Below are 16,690 nucleotides of genomic sequence, written 5' to 3'. Positions count from 1 at the left end.
GCAAGACTCCATTTCAAGAAAAAAAAAAAAAAGAAGAAGAAGAACAACTCTACCAACATCTTAATCTTAATTTTAGACTTCCAGCCTCCAGAACTTCAAGGAAATAAATTTCTGTTGTTTTAGCCACCTAGTCTGTGATACTTTGTCATATCATCCCTAGCAAACTAATGTGTTTACATACCATAAAATTTTCCCATTGTAAGGTATAGTTATTTTTAGTAATTTATGCAGTTGTGCAATGATCACCTAATCCAGTGTTAGACCATTACTAGGCCGGATGTCTGTAATCCCAGCACTTTGGGAGGCCAAGATGGGAAGATTGCTTGAGCCCAGGAGTTTGAGACCAGCCTGGGCAAAATAGTGAGATACCGTTTCTACAAAAGAAAAAAGAAAAAGAAAGAAACAGATCTGAGTACTAGATGTGCTTGTTGCTGCTGGAGATTCATTTCTTTCAGGTCCTCTCAGCTGGCATAGCACAGAAATATATGTGTATAATCTGTGTATATACACATCTTTATAAATATTTTTATATGTGATCATCTTTATATGAAGTTAAACATGAGTTTATACTAATGTCTCTCACTCTAGTCCATGACCACATTAATCATTCTAGCCTTCCCCCATTGCTTATCTTTAAATTCCCTGTCCAAAAGTGAGAAACCTGGCTTGCACCATCTACTGTCCATTTACCTAATTGTTCATTTCCAGTATCCATGCATGGCAGTATCAGAATTGTTAACCTGTACCCTGTGAGGCACAACTTTATCAAATAGAGTACAGTGCTACATGCACTTCCTTTTCCCTTTAGTCTTACACACTCCACTCATTTCCAAAGTTACCTAGGTCAGCACCTTTTCCTCCCACTCTCTTCAGTGAGATTGTTTCATACCTTTTTTTTTCTTGGAGACAGAGTCTTGCTCTTGTTGCCCAGGCTGGAGTGCAATGGTGTGATCTTGGCTCACTGCAACCTCCGCCTCCTGGGTTCAAGCGATTCTCTTGCCTCAGCCTCCTGAGTAGCTGGGATTACAGGCACGTGCCACTACGTCCAGCTAATTTTTGTATTTTTAGTAGAGATGAGGTTTCACCATGTTGGCCAGGCTGGTCTTGAACTCCTAGACTCAAGTGATCTGCCTGCCTCGGCCTCCCAAAATGTTGGGATTACAGGCGTGAGCCACCATGCCCAGCCTTTTTTTGTATCCTAATGACATACGTTCAGAGCTCTTGATATGCAGACCAGGGCCAATACACACACTCTCATCTTGATTATTCAGTTTCCTGTGGGCCTACAAGTCACTAATCCTCAAAAGGTTAAGACGAACTATTTTAGAAAACTATTATTAATGTAAGAAAGACTTACATAGATAAATAAAGAAAATGAGAGAGAGAAAGAGAGCAACTTTGGCAATTAAGTTAGGTAGAAAGATACCTACTTTTGTGGCTACCTCTGGCTTTGAGATTAGAAGAACCTGCACTGAAACACTGCACTAGTGGTCAACTTCTCTGAGAATTTATTTCTTCACCTATAAAATGAGACTTCCTGCCCAGGATTCTTACAATCAGAGATACAGTCTGGTTAAATCATTTAAGAAACACCTGGCATGATACATGCGATGAATGTTAGTTCTGTTATTTCTTTCCTCTTAAAACAGGATTTTTTTTTTTTTTTTTTTTTTTTTTAAATAGGGTCTTGCTCTATCGCCCAGGCTGGAGTGCAATGGTGTGATCTTGGCTCCCTGCAACCTCCGCCTCCTGGGCTCAAGCAATTATCCTTCCTCAGCCTCCTGAGTAGCTGGGACTACTGGCTAATTTTTGTATTTTTTGTAGAGATGGGGTTTCACTATGCTGCCCAGGCTGGTCTTGAACTCCTGAGTTCAGGTGATCTGCCTGCCTCAGCTTCCCAAAGTGCTGGGGTTACAGGTGTGAGCCACTGCTCTGGGCCCCAAATAGGATTTTAGTTTCATGTGTCATCTGTCAAAGGGAGGGGCAGGTAGCAGATGGCTGCTGGAACTGGCCTAGGTCAAACACACTTGGGATTAAGGGCTAGGTCACAAACACAAAGGGTGAAGCCCAGGTCCATTCCTGGTGAGCTTTGTGACCTGGGCAGATTGCTTCACCTTTCTGAGCACCAGTTTTCTCTTGAGAGCAAGGTATTACTGTGCTGTGCATCTACGGGGCTGCCACAGTGAGCAACCTAGGCACTGTGCCGATGGGCTGGTGGCTTCCCTGCCTCTCCCACGGGTCCACAAAGCTTGTAGGCAGAGGCTACGTGATGTATGCTTGCACCGCCAGTGCCTGCCAAATGCACAGCACATGGGAGGTGCTCCAAAATGTTTACTGAATAAAAGAGAGCTCTGATAAAGACAGCTGTCTAACAAAAGCCTATTATTGCCTCAGCTTAGCGACATCTATTTCTGCAAATGTAGAGATTTAAAAAATATATACATCTCCATGTATGGCTTTGTTTTAAAGCCATCTTGCTTCTAGCAATCTGACCTCCGGATAAATTAAGGTGGTACCATACTAATTTGCTTACATTTTAGTTTTTAAAAGGCATTGTGTTTCTTTAACAAGATAGCTTTTTAAAGGAGTCATAAATTGGTCCTAGTGGTTGGTGCTTTCAGACATTGCTTTGAGACATCTTTTACATATGAAATTGAATTTCCAAGTACAGTACTGATGAAAATGGACTCTACTTTGTGCCCAAAAGCAGTGACTTTTGGTATTATAAATTGGTTTGCTTATTAGTCAGATTTTGCACATGTAAGGAAAACACATTTAAAAAAAACAGTCTGCTTAGTAGTGTTTGGCATAAGCAGCTGTCTCTAACCAGCATTAACAAAAGGCATTTGCTTCTGAACACATGTCAGGAAAACCATCAATTGGGGAGCTCTGAAATTCTGACTTCTTTCTCTCTTATTAACAAAAAAAAGAGAGAGGATGTGGCTTAGTCGTCACATTTCTTAGAAGTATTTTAAAACCACGTGGCTCACTCAAATCCAATAATAAAGTCATTGAGTGCTAAAAAGAAATTATAAGAGGCAGGGGAAAGATTGTTTCATTGCCAAAGCCATCGGAATAAGAAAAGAATTTCTTGAAAAATTAAACTGAAACTTTGACATCTGTATTTTTCTAAATTTCTCTATAATATAGACATCACTTTCTTTCTAAGAAGAGAGGTTTCCAAATATCTAATTTTGCTAAGTGACTCTCTTTGTTATAACACGCGGAACTCTCAACATTGTGCAAGATGTTCAAAATAATACAGCTCCCAGGACTGCTGAGAATTAATTAGGAAGGTAAATTTATTACCTAAATAAATTAATAAAGCTGAGTGCCACTCAGGGTCTGACATTAAGGGATTATATACTTCCCATTAAAGAGAACTAATAAATATAGTTTAAAGGACTGAGGGAGGGCCGAGGGAGTGAGCAGGCTAGCGCACACCAGCACAGGCGGTGCCAGACGTCAGCTGACTGCCTCCATTGAGGTTACCATGGAAACCCCTTCCTTTGGGACACTGCCATGAGGGTAGGGTGCTTTAGAAATGGTGATGGGGCGCAGACCGGCGGGCGGATGGATTTCAGCAGGGTTCACCCTGTACACATTACAAGGACAATCCATCTTCCAAACGAAATGATATCTTTCCAGCAAGTCATGTCAAATAGAGCAATAAAGCATGAAGTCTGGCATAATTACAGTCCATTTACCTTTACAAAACAGTCACATCAGTTCAGATAATTGTCTCTTTTCTCTCCCCTGCTTGCTTCATATTCTCCACAGAACTAAAGGAAGTATTTGTGTAATTAACTGGCTGCTTCCTTAGCCATCAAGCCCATACTGATAAAAAGGGACTATATCAAAACAACATTAATGGGCAGATTCAAACATTCTTCAGACCAAACACTCAGGCAAAACTAACACGACTCAACAACAAAAGAAGGGTAAGAAGAATTCTAGCTGAGGTAAGGCTGTATGTTTCGGTTTATGTGATCTCACTCAAAACTGGCGAACAGATTTTTTGTTTACGCAAATTAAACTCAATCTTGGCAACCTGCTCCATGGATGCTGGTTTGGGAGGACTAATGTCCACATGAACTCTAGTGGCCGAAGTGCATTTATTCAAGCAACATGCTTCAGCCACGGGGAGCAATCTTTCCCACCAATTTATACTGATCTCTAGCATGATTTTCAAAGAGACTGTGATCAAAGCTTTGGACACAACATTGCTAATTATATAGGCTATTTCTTGCTTCTGTTTTCCATATCAAGCCTCAGCAACCACAAGTTCCCCAGCTTCAAAAAACATTCAAATCCTAACGCTACTGTCCCTGCAAAAATTTTAACCTTTCTTAACAATTTTGGAACTAATGCTTTAATTCAATATTACATACAAATATAGCATAGTGAGTCAAAGGGGATGACGCTAATTTGACAATAATGCAGATTCCAGTTGGCTGAAACCTTAAAATTAGTGTGCAATATTTATACATAGAAAGGGGTCACCTGTAACTTAATGTTTCATGTTGTTTGCAATTATATGACCATGCCATTTGTGAGAACAGTGTTTGCTGAAAAGAGACTCAAAAACCTGTCACGATTTCCTGTTTTGATCTTTCCTGTGTGAGTGACTAGAACCATCATTAAATGGCAAATTGATTGAATAATTCTTGCTAATGGAAGAGGGGAAAAAAGTGCCAAATTCATCTTTTAATTATGTTTGCTTAGGCTTACATAAAGATCAAGCTTTGTTTCCTGAAAACAAACCAACTAATGACAAAGAGTGGAGAGATGGTTCTCATAAAGATTCACTGATAATCCAGTGTGTACTGAGTTATGTATTTTAGGATAAGAGAAAAATACACGATATAACTACATACCTATTAGAATGGCTAAAATAAAAAAAGACACTATCAAATACTGGTGAGGATGGGAAGTGACAGAAACTCTCATTCATTCCTGGTGGAAATGGAAAATGATACAGCCACTTTGGAAAATATTGGCAATTTTTATAAAGCTAAATTTAGTCTTATTACAGGATTGAGCAATAGCACTTCTATTTACTCAATAGATTTAAAAACTTGTGTCCATACAAAAAACCTGCTTGCAAATGTTTATAGTAGCTTTATTCATAGTTGCCAAAAAGTGGAAGCAATCAAGATGTTCTTCAATAGGTGGATGGAGAAACAAATTATGGCACCTCCATATAATGAACTATTTCTTGACTAAAAAAAAAATGTGCCAACAAGCCATGGAAAGACATGGTGGAACCTTAAAGGCCTACTGCTAAGTGAAAGAAGCCAATCTGAAAAGGCTACAGTCTGTATGATTCTAATTATACGACATTCTAGAAAAGGCACAACTGTAGAGACAGTAAAATGATTAGTGGTTCCCGTGGGTTCAGGGGAAAGAGGGAAAGAAATGAACAGGTTACGCACACAGGATCCTTAGAGCAGTGAAACTGTTCTGTGTGATACTGTAATGGTGGATACATGACACTATACATTTGCCAAAACCTACAGAACTCAACAGCATCAAGAGTGAACCTTAATGTGGGCAACTTAAAAAAAATTAGGAGGTTGGGGGATTTCAGGAAGGAATGCAAAATGTGACGAGACAATCTACCTATATTAAAAGGTATGGGCTAGGCACAGTGACTCATGCCTGTAATTCCAGCACTTTGGGAAGCCAAGGCAGGTGGAACATGAGGTCCAGAGTTTAAGACCAGCCTGGCCAAGATGGTGAAACCCGTCTCTACTGAAAATACACAAAAATTAGCCGGGCATGGTGGCGGGCGCTTGTCATCCCAGCTACTCGGGAGACTGAGGCAGAGAATTGCTTGAACCCAGGAGGTGGAGGTTGCAGTGAGCCAACATTGCGCCACTACACTCCAGCCTGGGCGACAGAGCGAGATTTCATCTCAAGAAAAAAAAAAAAAGGTATGAAACAATCTCACTGAAGAGAGTGGGAGGAAAAGGTGCTGACCTAGGTAACTTTGGAAATGAGTGGAGTGTGTAAGACTAAAGGGAAAAGGAAGTGCATGTAGCACTGTACTCTATTTGATAAAGTTGTGCCTCACAGGGTACAGGTTAACAATTCTGATACTGCCATGCATGGATACTGGAAATGAACAATTAGGTAAATGGACAGTAGATGGTGCAAGCCAGGTTTCTCACTTTTGGACAGGGAATTTAAAGATAAGCAATGGGGAAGGCTAGAATGATTAATGTGGTCATGGACTAGAGTGAGAGACATTAGTATAAACTCATGTTTAACTTCATATAAAGATGATCACATATAAAATATTTATAAAGATGTGTATATACACAGATTATACACATATATTTCTGTGCTATGCCAGCTGAGAGGACCTGAAAGAAATGAATCTCCAGCAGCAACAAGCACATCTAGTACTCAGATCTGTTTCTTTCTTTTCTTTTTTCTTTTGTAGAAACGGTATCTCACTATTTTGCCCAGGCTGGTCTCAAACTCCTGGGCTCAAGCAATCTTCCCATCTTGGCCTCCCAAAGTGCTGGGATTACAGACATCCGGCCTAGTAATGGTCTAACACTGGATTAGGTGATCATTGCACAACTGCATAAATTACTAAAATAACTATACCTTACAATGGGAAAATTTTATGGTATGTAAACACATTAGTTTGCTAGGGATGATATGACAAAGTATCACAGACTAGGTGGCTAAAACAACAGAAATTTATTTCCTTGAAGTTCTGGAGGCTGGAAGTCTAAAATTAAGATTAAGATGTTGGTAGAGTTGTTCTTCTTCTTCTTTTTTTTTTTTTCTTGAAATGGAGTCTTGCTCTGTTGCCCAGGCTGGAGTGCAGTGGTGCGATCTTGGCTCACTGCAAGCTCCACCTCCCAGGTTCACACCATTCTCCTCCCTCAGCCTCCCAAGTAGCTGGGGCTACAGGTGCCTGCCACCTCGCCCAGCTAATTTTTTTGTATTTTTAGTAGAGACAGGGTTTCACCGTGTTAGCCAGGATGGTCTTGATCTCCTGACCTCATGATCTGCCTGCCTGGGCCTTCCAAAGTGCTGGGATTACAGGCGTGAGCCACCGCGCCCGGCCGGTAGAGTTGTTCTTCTGATGGCTTCTCTCCTAGCCTTGTAGATGGCTGTCTTCTCTCTGTCTTTACATGGCCTTCCCTCTGTACCTATGTTCTGGATCTCCTTTGAGGCAAACACCAGTCATACTGGATTAGGGCCCACTCTTATGATCCCACTTTAACTTAATTACCACTTTAAAGACTCTTATCTCCAAATACAGTCACATTCTGAGGTACTGGGGGTTTGGACTCTGATACACAAATTTTGGGGGAACACAATTCAGTCTGTAACAGTGAATTATACCTCAAGAAAGTGGTTTTAAAAAGTCAATATGATGGGAAAAAAAGGGTACGGGTATGTGTGAGTGGAGGTGCAGTGTGGACTAAAACAGACCAGAGATGTAACTACCAAGTGCCATATGATGGAATAATTTTACTTCTAGATACGTAAATGTGAACCTACATAGAATTCTGTTATTAAAAAAACAGGTTTAAAAGGCAGTCTTTGGCCAGGTGTGGTGTGGCTCATGCCTGTAATTCCAGCACTTGGGGATTTGAGGCTGGGGCAGGAGGATTGGCTGAGGCCAGGAATTTCAGACCAGCTTGGGCAATGTAAGACCCCGTCTCTACAAAAAAATTTTCAAAGTTTAGCCAAGAGTAGTGGAGTGCATCTGCAGTTCTAGCCACTTGGAAGACTGAGGAGACAGGATTGCTTGATCCCAGGTGTTTAAGGCTGCAGTGAGTTATGATTGCGCAACTGCACTCCAGCCTGGGCACTAGAGTGAGAACCTGTCTCTCAAAAAAAAAAGGCAGTCTGAACAACTGGGGAAATTTTAATATGTACTGAATATTAGATGATATTATGGAAATATTAATTTTTTTAGATAAGAAAATGGTATTGTGATTATGAAGGAGAATGTCCTTATTCTTAGGAGATGCACACGTGTATTTCAAGGGTGAAGTGTCACAAGAGAGAAAGAGAAATAAAACACATATGGCAAAAAGTAAGCCCTTAGTGAATACAGGTGTGGGGCACAAGGGTGTACTATTCTCTCAAATTCTCTGTAAGTTTGAAATTTTCATAATAAAAGTCAGAGGGATGGAATTAGTAGTGAACTCTGAGGGAACAGAATGCTCTCAAGTTAGGAAAGATCTACTTATCAGAGATTTCCTTTATTCCCTTCCTTACTTGCTAACTGAAGTAGAAAATATATTCTCCTAAAGCTTGCACCCAATTATAGCTCCTTATAAGTGAGTGAGAAATGGTGAGTGTCTATCTCTGCTCCATGAAGTCTAGAATAACACATAACATAGATTTTAGAGTTTTTAAAGTGTGGCATGGAGGAGGCCAAGGAGTCTGGTTATAGCTCATTTCAAATAACAAACGACAAGCCCTCTTTTAATAAGAGTAGCAGACTGGAAACCTGGGGCTGAATATGGCCTATAGACATGTTTATTTGGCTTGCAAGGCATTTTAAAGTTAGTAGTTCATAATACTTAACAATTAGGAGATTTTACATAAAATGCAGACTTCTGATTTTCTAGAAAATCCAAAGCTTTGGCCCACTGGATTCAGACATGGCCCAAACCTTCTGGAGCAGAGTGGCGGCTGCATATTTATATATATATAAATAGGCAAATAGGAAGCTGTCCTTTCTGGCAGAATTCCTTTTACCACCATCCCCGGCTCTTTTTCCCTTCATATGGTTGTGGCAAATGAGAGTGCTATGTTGGCAAGAGGTAAGAGTGAAAGGAGGGTATCTGGGAATTTACTGTAATTTTTGGGTTCATAATACCTTTGTCCAACAGTAATCAAAACAGTAATTGGCATGAGGATATCTAACAGACCAATAGAACAGAGAATCCAGAAGTGGTGTATGGACACTCGGTTTATGACCAATATGGCACTGAAGAGCAACGGGGAAACATGATCGCCCCGCGTAGAACACAAAAGCACATGTACCACAAATTACTATTTACGTAGTAATTTAAAAACATACTACCAAACTACTCATGGCTTACAGAGGAACTCACAATGGAAATCATAAAATAATTAAAACCGAACAACAAAGGTAGTATCACACATGTGAAGTTCAGCTCAAGCCATTCTTAAATACAAATTTACAAATTCAATGAATTTTTAAGACTAAATTTAAAAACAAAACAGTTAAGCTCCCAACTAAAAGGCTAGAAAAAGAACAACCTAAAGAATGAAGAAGGAAAAATAAGAGCACAGGTAAATGATAAGATCACAAAATCAGTAAGAGAGACAGACCTACAGCAAAACTGATCTTGGAATAAATAAGAAAAAGTACATACAATCAATATTAGGAACACAAAGGGGTATATACCTATAGGTACAATGAAGAGCTCTTCACTCTAGTGTTTCACACACGCCTCTCTTTAAGTATGCTGAAATCTCCCCAGGCTTGAGTGATCATTTACCTAATTTGCTTCACTTTCCTCTTTACTTACATCCTCCTGTTATCCCCCTTCATAGATAGCTTGCTTTCTTCTTCTTCTTTTCTCCTCCCATTTTATTAGGGTAGAACATGCATGCCCTAGAGTGCACAAATCTCAAGTAAACAGCTTGATGAGTTCTTACAAATGTATACATCTGTGAAACCCCCACCAGATCAAGCTATTACACATTTCCAGCCCCACAGAAGGCTCCTTCCTCCCTGCTCATGTCTCTGTGTCTTTGCTGTTCCTTCTGTCTAAAATACTTTCCACCAAGTACACATATGGTTCATTCCTTAATTCCTTCAAGTCTTTGCTTAAATGTCAACTTCTCAGTGAGGCCTGATCACCCTATTTAAAATTACAACACCCCTCACACGTTCTATCTTCTTTCCTGATTTTATTTTTTTCCCTTATCACCTTCTATGGACTACATCATGCATGTATGTATATACATATACACACATATACTTTTCCCCATTGGAATGTAAATTCCAAGACTGCAGAGATTTTTGCCTGTTTTGATACCTCTGTGTTCCTAATATGTATGTGGCTGGCACATAATGAACACTTAGTAATTATCTGAATTGAATGGTTTAGTTATTGAGGGTGTGATCAGATGATCTGATGTATAACTGCCTAAAATCCCAAAGAAGGTAATTTCTAGACTATCACTCTCTCTGACCCAGATGCAATTTAAAATCTCCCACCTCCTATCTACTTGAGGTCCCTTAAGTCTCTGATCATTACAACTCAAAACCTAGCAGGGAGAAATGAGCACCAGGATGCTGCAAAAAGCAACTCTCAAGAGGGGGTATGCAATTGGCTGCAGCATCTTAACAAGGAGGGGCAAAGGAGGATCACTCCACCCAGTGTGGAAAGCCAGCAGTTCATGGTCTGTAGGGAGGAAGATGTTACTTAACCTATCACTGGTGACCCATGGGAGATGGCTGGTGTGCCGGTTAAAGTTAGTTGCTGATTTATAGAAGTTCAATGCATTAGGAGATGTAAGGATAGTGGAATTGGGTGGGTATTTTTTATAGTGCATTAGGAAAACAACAAATATTGGTCCCATAGTGCGTGGCTGGAGGGAGTTAAGGAAACAGAGGAACCACTTTCTGCTGAAAGCACTCATGAAGACTACATTCAGGAATGATTAGACATACTGCCAAATTGCAACATCAGCTGAAATTTCACCCATCCTGGAGATTCATGAGCACAATTTTAGGTCCTGTTTGACAAAGACTGGGATGCTGGCAATTGGAGGGGGAGTAGCTGGGAAGAATCAAGGACCTAGGATGCTTGGCCAGCCTGGCCTATTTGAAGCACTTCTCTTCTGCTGCTCCTTTCTGCTGGGAAAACCCAATGACCCACCCCAATATTCAGCGTGATCTGTGACCAAGGTCCAAATGTGGCTTGGGCCTAAGGATGACAGTCATAAATAGTGGAGGGAGGAGGGATCAGTTATACCCCAAAATGAATAGTAGGAATTATTCATGCCATACCAGAAAAAGTAAGGAAAGACTGTGCATAGATTTGCAAGCATTTGGCATGAACAAAAGTACTGATCCGGATCACCCAGCATTGGTTGCTATGGTGAGGCCCTATCTGAGACACTGTGTTCAATATGTTACTGCAAGATGAAACTCTAATGGTTTGCTGAGTTGGCTGACTCAGACCTTAGCCTAAAGCTGACCCATGCTGTCTGGCAAAAAAGAAGTAACTGCGAGTAAGAAGACAGACAAAGAGAAAAAGAGAGAATGGTAGAAATGCAAAACTCAGGTTGTGCAGGAGGCTAAATGATAGCATGGTCCCTTAAAAGCTGCCTTAAAACCTGAATGGTAGCATTTCCTGGCTTTCCATGGGATTCGATTCCCTTACTACCCTGTGTACCTTCACTAAAATCAAAAATGGGGCCGGGTGTGGTGGCTATTGCCTGTAATCCCAGCGCTTTGAGAGGTCAAGGCGGGCAGATTACGAGGTGAGGAGTTCAAGATCAGCCTGGTGAAACCCCATCTCTACTAAAAATACAAAAAAGAAAAAAGTTAGCTGGGCACGGTGGCAGGCGCCTGTAATCTCAGTTCCTCGGGAAGCTAAAGCAGGAGAACTGCTTGAACCCGGGAGGCGGAGGCTGCAGTGAGCCAAGATGGCACCATTGCACTCCAGTCTGGGTGACAGAGCAAGACTCCGTCTCGAGCGGGCGGTGGGTGGCAAAGAAACATTACTTAAGAGAGAATGAGCTCACAGTCTGTCCTTGGAGCAAGAAAGGAATAACTAAAACAGGAAAGGAGCCTCTATAGAAGGAGAAATGAAAGGTGGAGAATGAGAGAAGTGTGGATGCCCTTAGCTATGCCCTGTATGTTTTATTGACTACTCTTATTTCTGAAAATTGATTTTGAACCATGTGATTCCATGAGTTTTTTTCTTTCCTAGAATTTAAAAAAGTATAGAACTGAAGGGAAATTAGAAGCTCATTTAGCTCCATTAAAAGAGAGATGAGAAAATGGAATGGAGAACCATAAAGAAATTTCCTTTTATTCAATTTCCTTCAGTGATTCTCTTTTCCCACCATTTAACTGTGGATGTTTTGAATAATCCACCCCTTTCTCTCTCTTGACTCATAATTTCAGCCTCCAACTATACATGGGTCCACTCTTAAATTTTAAGTGATGAATTCTTTCCCCCTCTCCACGATTAGACTTCCAACTATCTACGGGAAGTATACTTGTAAGTTTCACCAAAACCTCAAACTCAATATGGTTAAAATTGAAATCACTTTCCTTCATCCCCTCCCAGCTTCTCCAACACTATTATTAGCATCACCATATCTTAAACTTTGTTTTTAATTTCAAAATATTTCAATCATACAGAAAAGTATAAATAATATAACAAACACTCATGCCCCTATCATCCATACTTAATATTTTGACATACTTGCTTCAGACTTAAAACCAATGATAGGTCTAGTTGGAAGTTCCCCATCACATTGAACTTGCTCCCTCTGAAAAGATGGCTGCCCTTCTGAAGTTAGTTCCACCTAGAAGCAGACCCTGAGACAAAGGCTGATGAGTATACAGAGTTGATTTGGGAGGTTCAGGGACACTGGCAAGGGAGTGGGGAGAGAAGGCAGCCACTACTGTTGGCAAGTTTACTCCTGCAGGGAAGCTCTAGGAAATGGTGTGAAACAGCCTGGGATTGTCTTTACCAATGAGTGATGGAGATGGAGTATTTATACCCCATACCCATCACACAATGAGTGCGTAGGCACTTCCAGCCCTCTGTGAGTGAGGGCAAAGTGGGTTTGGCAGCCTGAGGGCAGCTTTTTGACAAAGATACTGGTTGCTGGAAATCAGGCTGGTATGCACAAATATGGTATGGGAATACAAGAAGGTATGGGCAGGGTGCTGACAGCATGTGCAACAGGGTTTTACCTTTGACGTTTTACCTTTACTACAGTAGTTAAACATTGTTAGTTTTGATGTCATGATATTATTAAGAACAATTAACAATGATAATGATGAAGAAAAAGGGAAACAGTGACTATAAGTACAAACCAGTCGACGTGAACAAGGGAAAACAACTTCGGTTCCAAGAGCTGTCTAACTATTTATTGAATTTATATCATGTGCCTGATGAATCTCCCCTTAATAGAAAGCAAGGAAAAGGAACAAAACACATACCACAATTAATTTTTTTGGTTTCACACTTCTTTAGACTTTGACAAAATTTGATTTCCTGCCTCATCTACCTTCATCTCCTACTTCAAGACTGGAGGGTTATTAGGCTTAAACTGTAGCTGCAATAGAAGATTGTAAGTCTATATATAAGAAGACTATATATAATCAAGAGTGTTTTAGGGCTGGGTGTGGTGGCTCATGCCTGTAATCCCAGCACTTTGGGAGACCACAGCGGGTGGATCACTTGAGGCCAGGAGTTTGAGACCAGTCTGGTCAACTTGGTGAAACCCCATCTCTACTAAAAATACAAAATACCTGGGCATGGTGGCGTGCACCTATAATCCCAGCTACTCGGGAGGCAGAGGCACAAGAATCACTTGAACCTGGAAGGTGGAGGTTGCAGTGAGCTGAGATGGTGCCACTGTACTCCAGCCTGGGGGGCAGAGTGAGACTGTCTAAAAAATAAATAAAATAAAATAAAATAAAATAAAAAAGAGTGTCTTATAATATCATTTTAGCCTTAGTTGTAATCTATTGGCCTTTCTATTGAAAGGAAAAAAGGTACGTGTGTGAGGGGGTTGGGTGAGGGGTGCATAGTGAAGACAGATCTCCACCCCATAGTCTAAATCATTCTAAAGCATTCAGCAAAGCCAGGAATAGTTTGTCTTCCTTGTACCTTATAACTAAAAGGACCTCTGACTTAGCAAAATAAAACTGTAAAACAATATGTTTCCTATTGCCTCTTGCAGCAACCAAAAGGATTTAAAATAATCTCTAAGTAATACTCCTCATAGTTCCCAGTATTAGACAAACACAGTCTTCCTTCTTCAAGAACTAACAGAGGAAAATCACCTGACACATGAAAAGATCCCATATTCTGGTAGGATCTTTCCGAAGAATCAGAATAAACAGTCACTTGTAAAGCAGACTCTGTTAAGAAGGACAATTACAAACAAACAAACAAATAAACTCGTATTGAGATTCAAGGAGATACCCACGAAATTTCATATTTCAAATAAAAAATGATGATGAAATTAGAAAACCATATGGTTACAGTGAACAATAAAGTGGACTTACACCAGAGATCACACAATCAACAACTAAATATGCGTCAAATATATGGTGAAGAGAATTCTGGAAGCAGCATACATTTTACATTTAAAAGAGAAAAAGTAATATTTTAAGTAATCCCCTACTGATTTTCTACCTAATTCCATTTCCACATAAAAACAAACCTTACGAAAACAAATAAGAAAATGCATTATACGCCAGTGCATTTAAGCAGTGGATCAGGAATAGAGAAAGATCACAAAGAATCCGTAGTCCTTACACTTTAAAAAATGTCTGCATTTATCTCTTGGAAACTTTGGATCCTCCTTTTAGAAAACTGTACATTTCTACAAAACATATGACACATAAAATTTCAGGAATTCATGGGCAAAATGAGTTAACCTATTAGTGGTCCATGAGCACCAGGTTAAGAATCTTTATCCAGAGAGAAGCACAGAGGACTTACATTGTATAGAGGGATAGTCTTCATCACCTTGTACTGTTTAGTGGGATCCATTTTATATAGGTGACGGTCAGTGACAAAAATTGCTCTGTCTTCCACCTTACTAAATCGATTGACCTGTAAGAGAACCAGTAAACCATAGTATCTCATCAATAATGAAATCAAGTTGGCTGATTGTGAAGACAAATTCTTTAATAGATGTGAACCATGTATGGCCACTCTACTGGATGCAATAAAGATTTAAACGGAGTAGCTGTGTCCAGATTTGTGGAATTTGGCAATTGAAATTTTACAATTGAACATGGAAAACAAGAAAACCATAGAAGAATTAAAGGACTAAACATATGTAACTCAGACACCATCAAGTAAGTAAAAAGGCAAACCCAGAGAATGGGAGAAAAACTTTGAAAATCATACATCTGAAAAGGGACTTGTATATGGACTATATAAAGAACTAATACAAATCAATAACTAAAAGGCAAATAACCCAATTATACAAAGAAATAATATGAAGCCCTTGGTTATAATAAGAATCTCAGACTAGTATATAGGGATGAGACAGATAGGAAACTAATAAGTAAAAATAATTTCATATAATGATATAAAGAAAATAAACTAGATAATGAGATTGGGAGAAATTGTGTGTGTGTGCGTGTGTGTGTGCAGAATGCTACTTTATTAGATAGAGGCTCATGTTCAGGTAAATTCAGAGAAGATTCACATGTTCAGGTAAATCTTTTCCTAAGAGCAGAATTAACCACAGGACATTTTATAAGTAAGTATTTAGCTACTTAGACTTGGGTAATAAACACATATGCATTTTAAAAAGATGAGGGTCTCACTCTGTCACCCAAGATAGAGTGTAGTGGCTCACACAGTGAGTTGTTGGGACTACCAGCATGTGCCACCACATCCAGCTAGAGTTGATACTATTTTAATCAATGTACCTAGCACTAAAAATTTTTGAACCACTACGATGTCACGTTTTTCAGTAACTAGAAGGAAAAGAATGCAAACCAACCAACCAAACAAACAAAACTTAAAATGCCCTCCTCAACTAGAAAAGAAGGCATAGTTGTGGTCTATATCCCCCACTCCCTCTTTCAAATTCTTATTTCCAAGATGCAAACAAAGAAGTTAGAGATCAATTTGAAAACTTGGTTAGCTTCGGTAGGCTATTTAGCTAACTAAATTAACATTGGCAGGATGGAACATAGCAGGATATATTGCTATAGGGAGGATACAGCAAACTAAAATTTAAATTTTAGTTTGAATTTTAGTTAATCTTCTTCCCTTTGCCCCACAGTTTTAGAAATCAGTCAATTCTCTAAACATTTCCTTTATAACCAAAGCACATTTTTTCAATCTTCAACTTGACAAAAATGGTGTCTGTAATTAAGAGTAAAATAGAATCTATATGGTGGAATAATTATTACCCTTAGTCAAATAACTTTATGTAGCAACAGTTTTTGCTATAACAGGATTGGCACTTGTCAGAAAACTTGAAACAGAGTGAGTGAAGAGCTTCTATAGCAGCATTTTTCTAAGCTGTTCTGTTCCAGCCTTATGTGAGGTTTTGTGAAAGTAAGGGTTCCACGGATAAGTTGGTTTGAGAAATACTGCAAACCACAGCCTCCACTAGGGATATTCACATCCCACGAATATATTAAAGGCTCTGAGAATTCTGCACTTAAAGAGCATGTTTAACCCAGTATTTCCAAAATACGTTTAACTATGAAACTCTTTTTCAGCACCTACTAATATTCAATAGAACACTGGTTCTATAAAACCCATGTTGAAGAACACTTACTATCACTTGTATCAATCTTAGAGTTCATAGAGAATATCTAAAATAGGCACTGAATAATAGCTAATCCCAGCTACTTGGGAGGCTGAGGCAAGAGCATTGCTTGAGCCCAGGAGTTTGAGGCTACAGTGACAGCCTGGGCAACAGAAGAAGACCCTCTCTGTAAAAA

The 16,690-nt window shown here is 39.6% G+C and overlaps 1 protein-coding gene across 1 annotated transcript in view; it reads right to left on the bottom strand.

The window, feature by feature from the left end:
- MYO1D (myosin ID) overlaps positions 1 to 16,690 on the bottom strand; it is a 389,352-nt gene that overhangs the window by 145,773 nt on the left and 226,889 nt on the right. The window contains exon 20 of the mRNA XM_017890881.1: positions 14,718 to 14,831. Within this exon, the coding sequence (XP_017746370.1) occupies positions 14,718 to 14,831 (114 nt within the window). The remainder of the gene's footprint in view (positions 1 to 14,717; positions 14,832 to 16,690) is intronic.

This window comes from Rhinopithecus bieti, unplaced genomic scaffold (assembly GCF_001698545.2).
Source record: "Rhinopithecus bieti isolate Rb0 unplaced genomic scaffold, ASM169854v2 scaffold_19652, whole genome shotgun sequence".
Lineage (NCBI taxonomy): Eukaryota > Metazoa > Chordata > Mammalia > Primates > Cercopithecidae > Rhinopithecus > Rhinopithecus bieti.
This window is presented reverse-complemented; position numbering and strand designations above follow the sequence as displayed.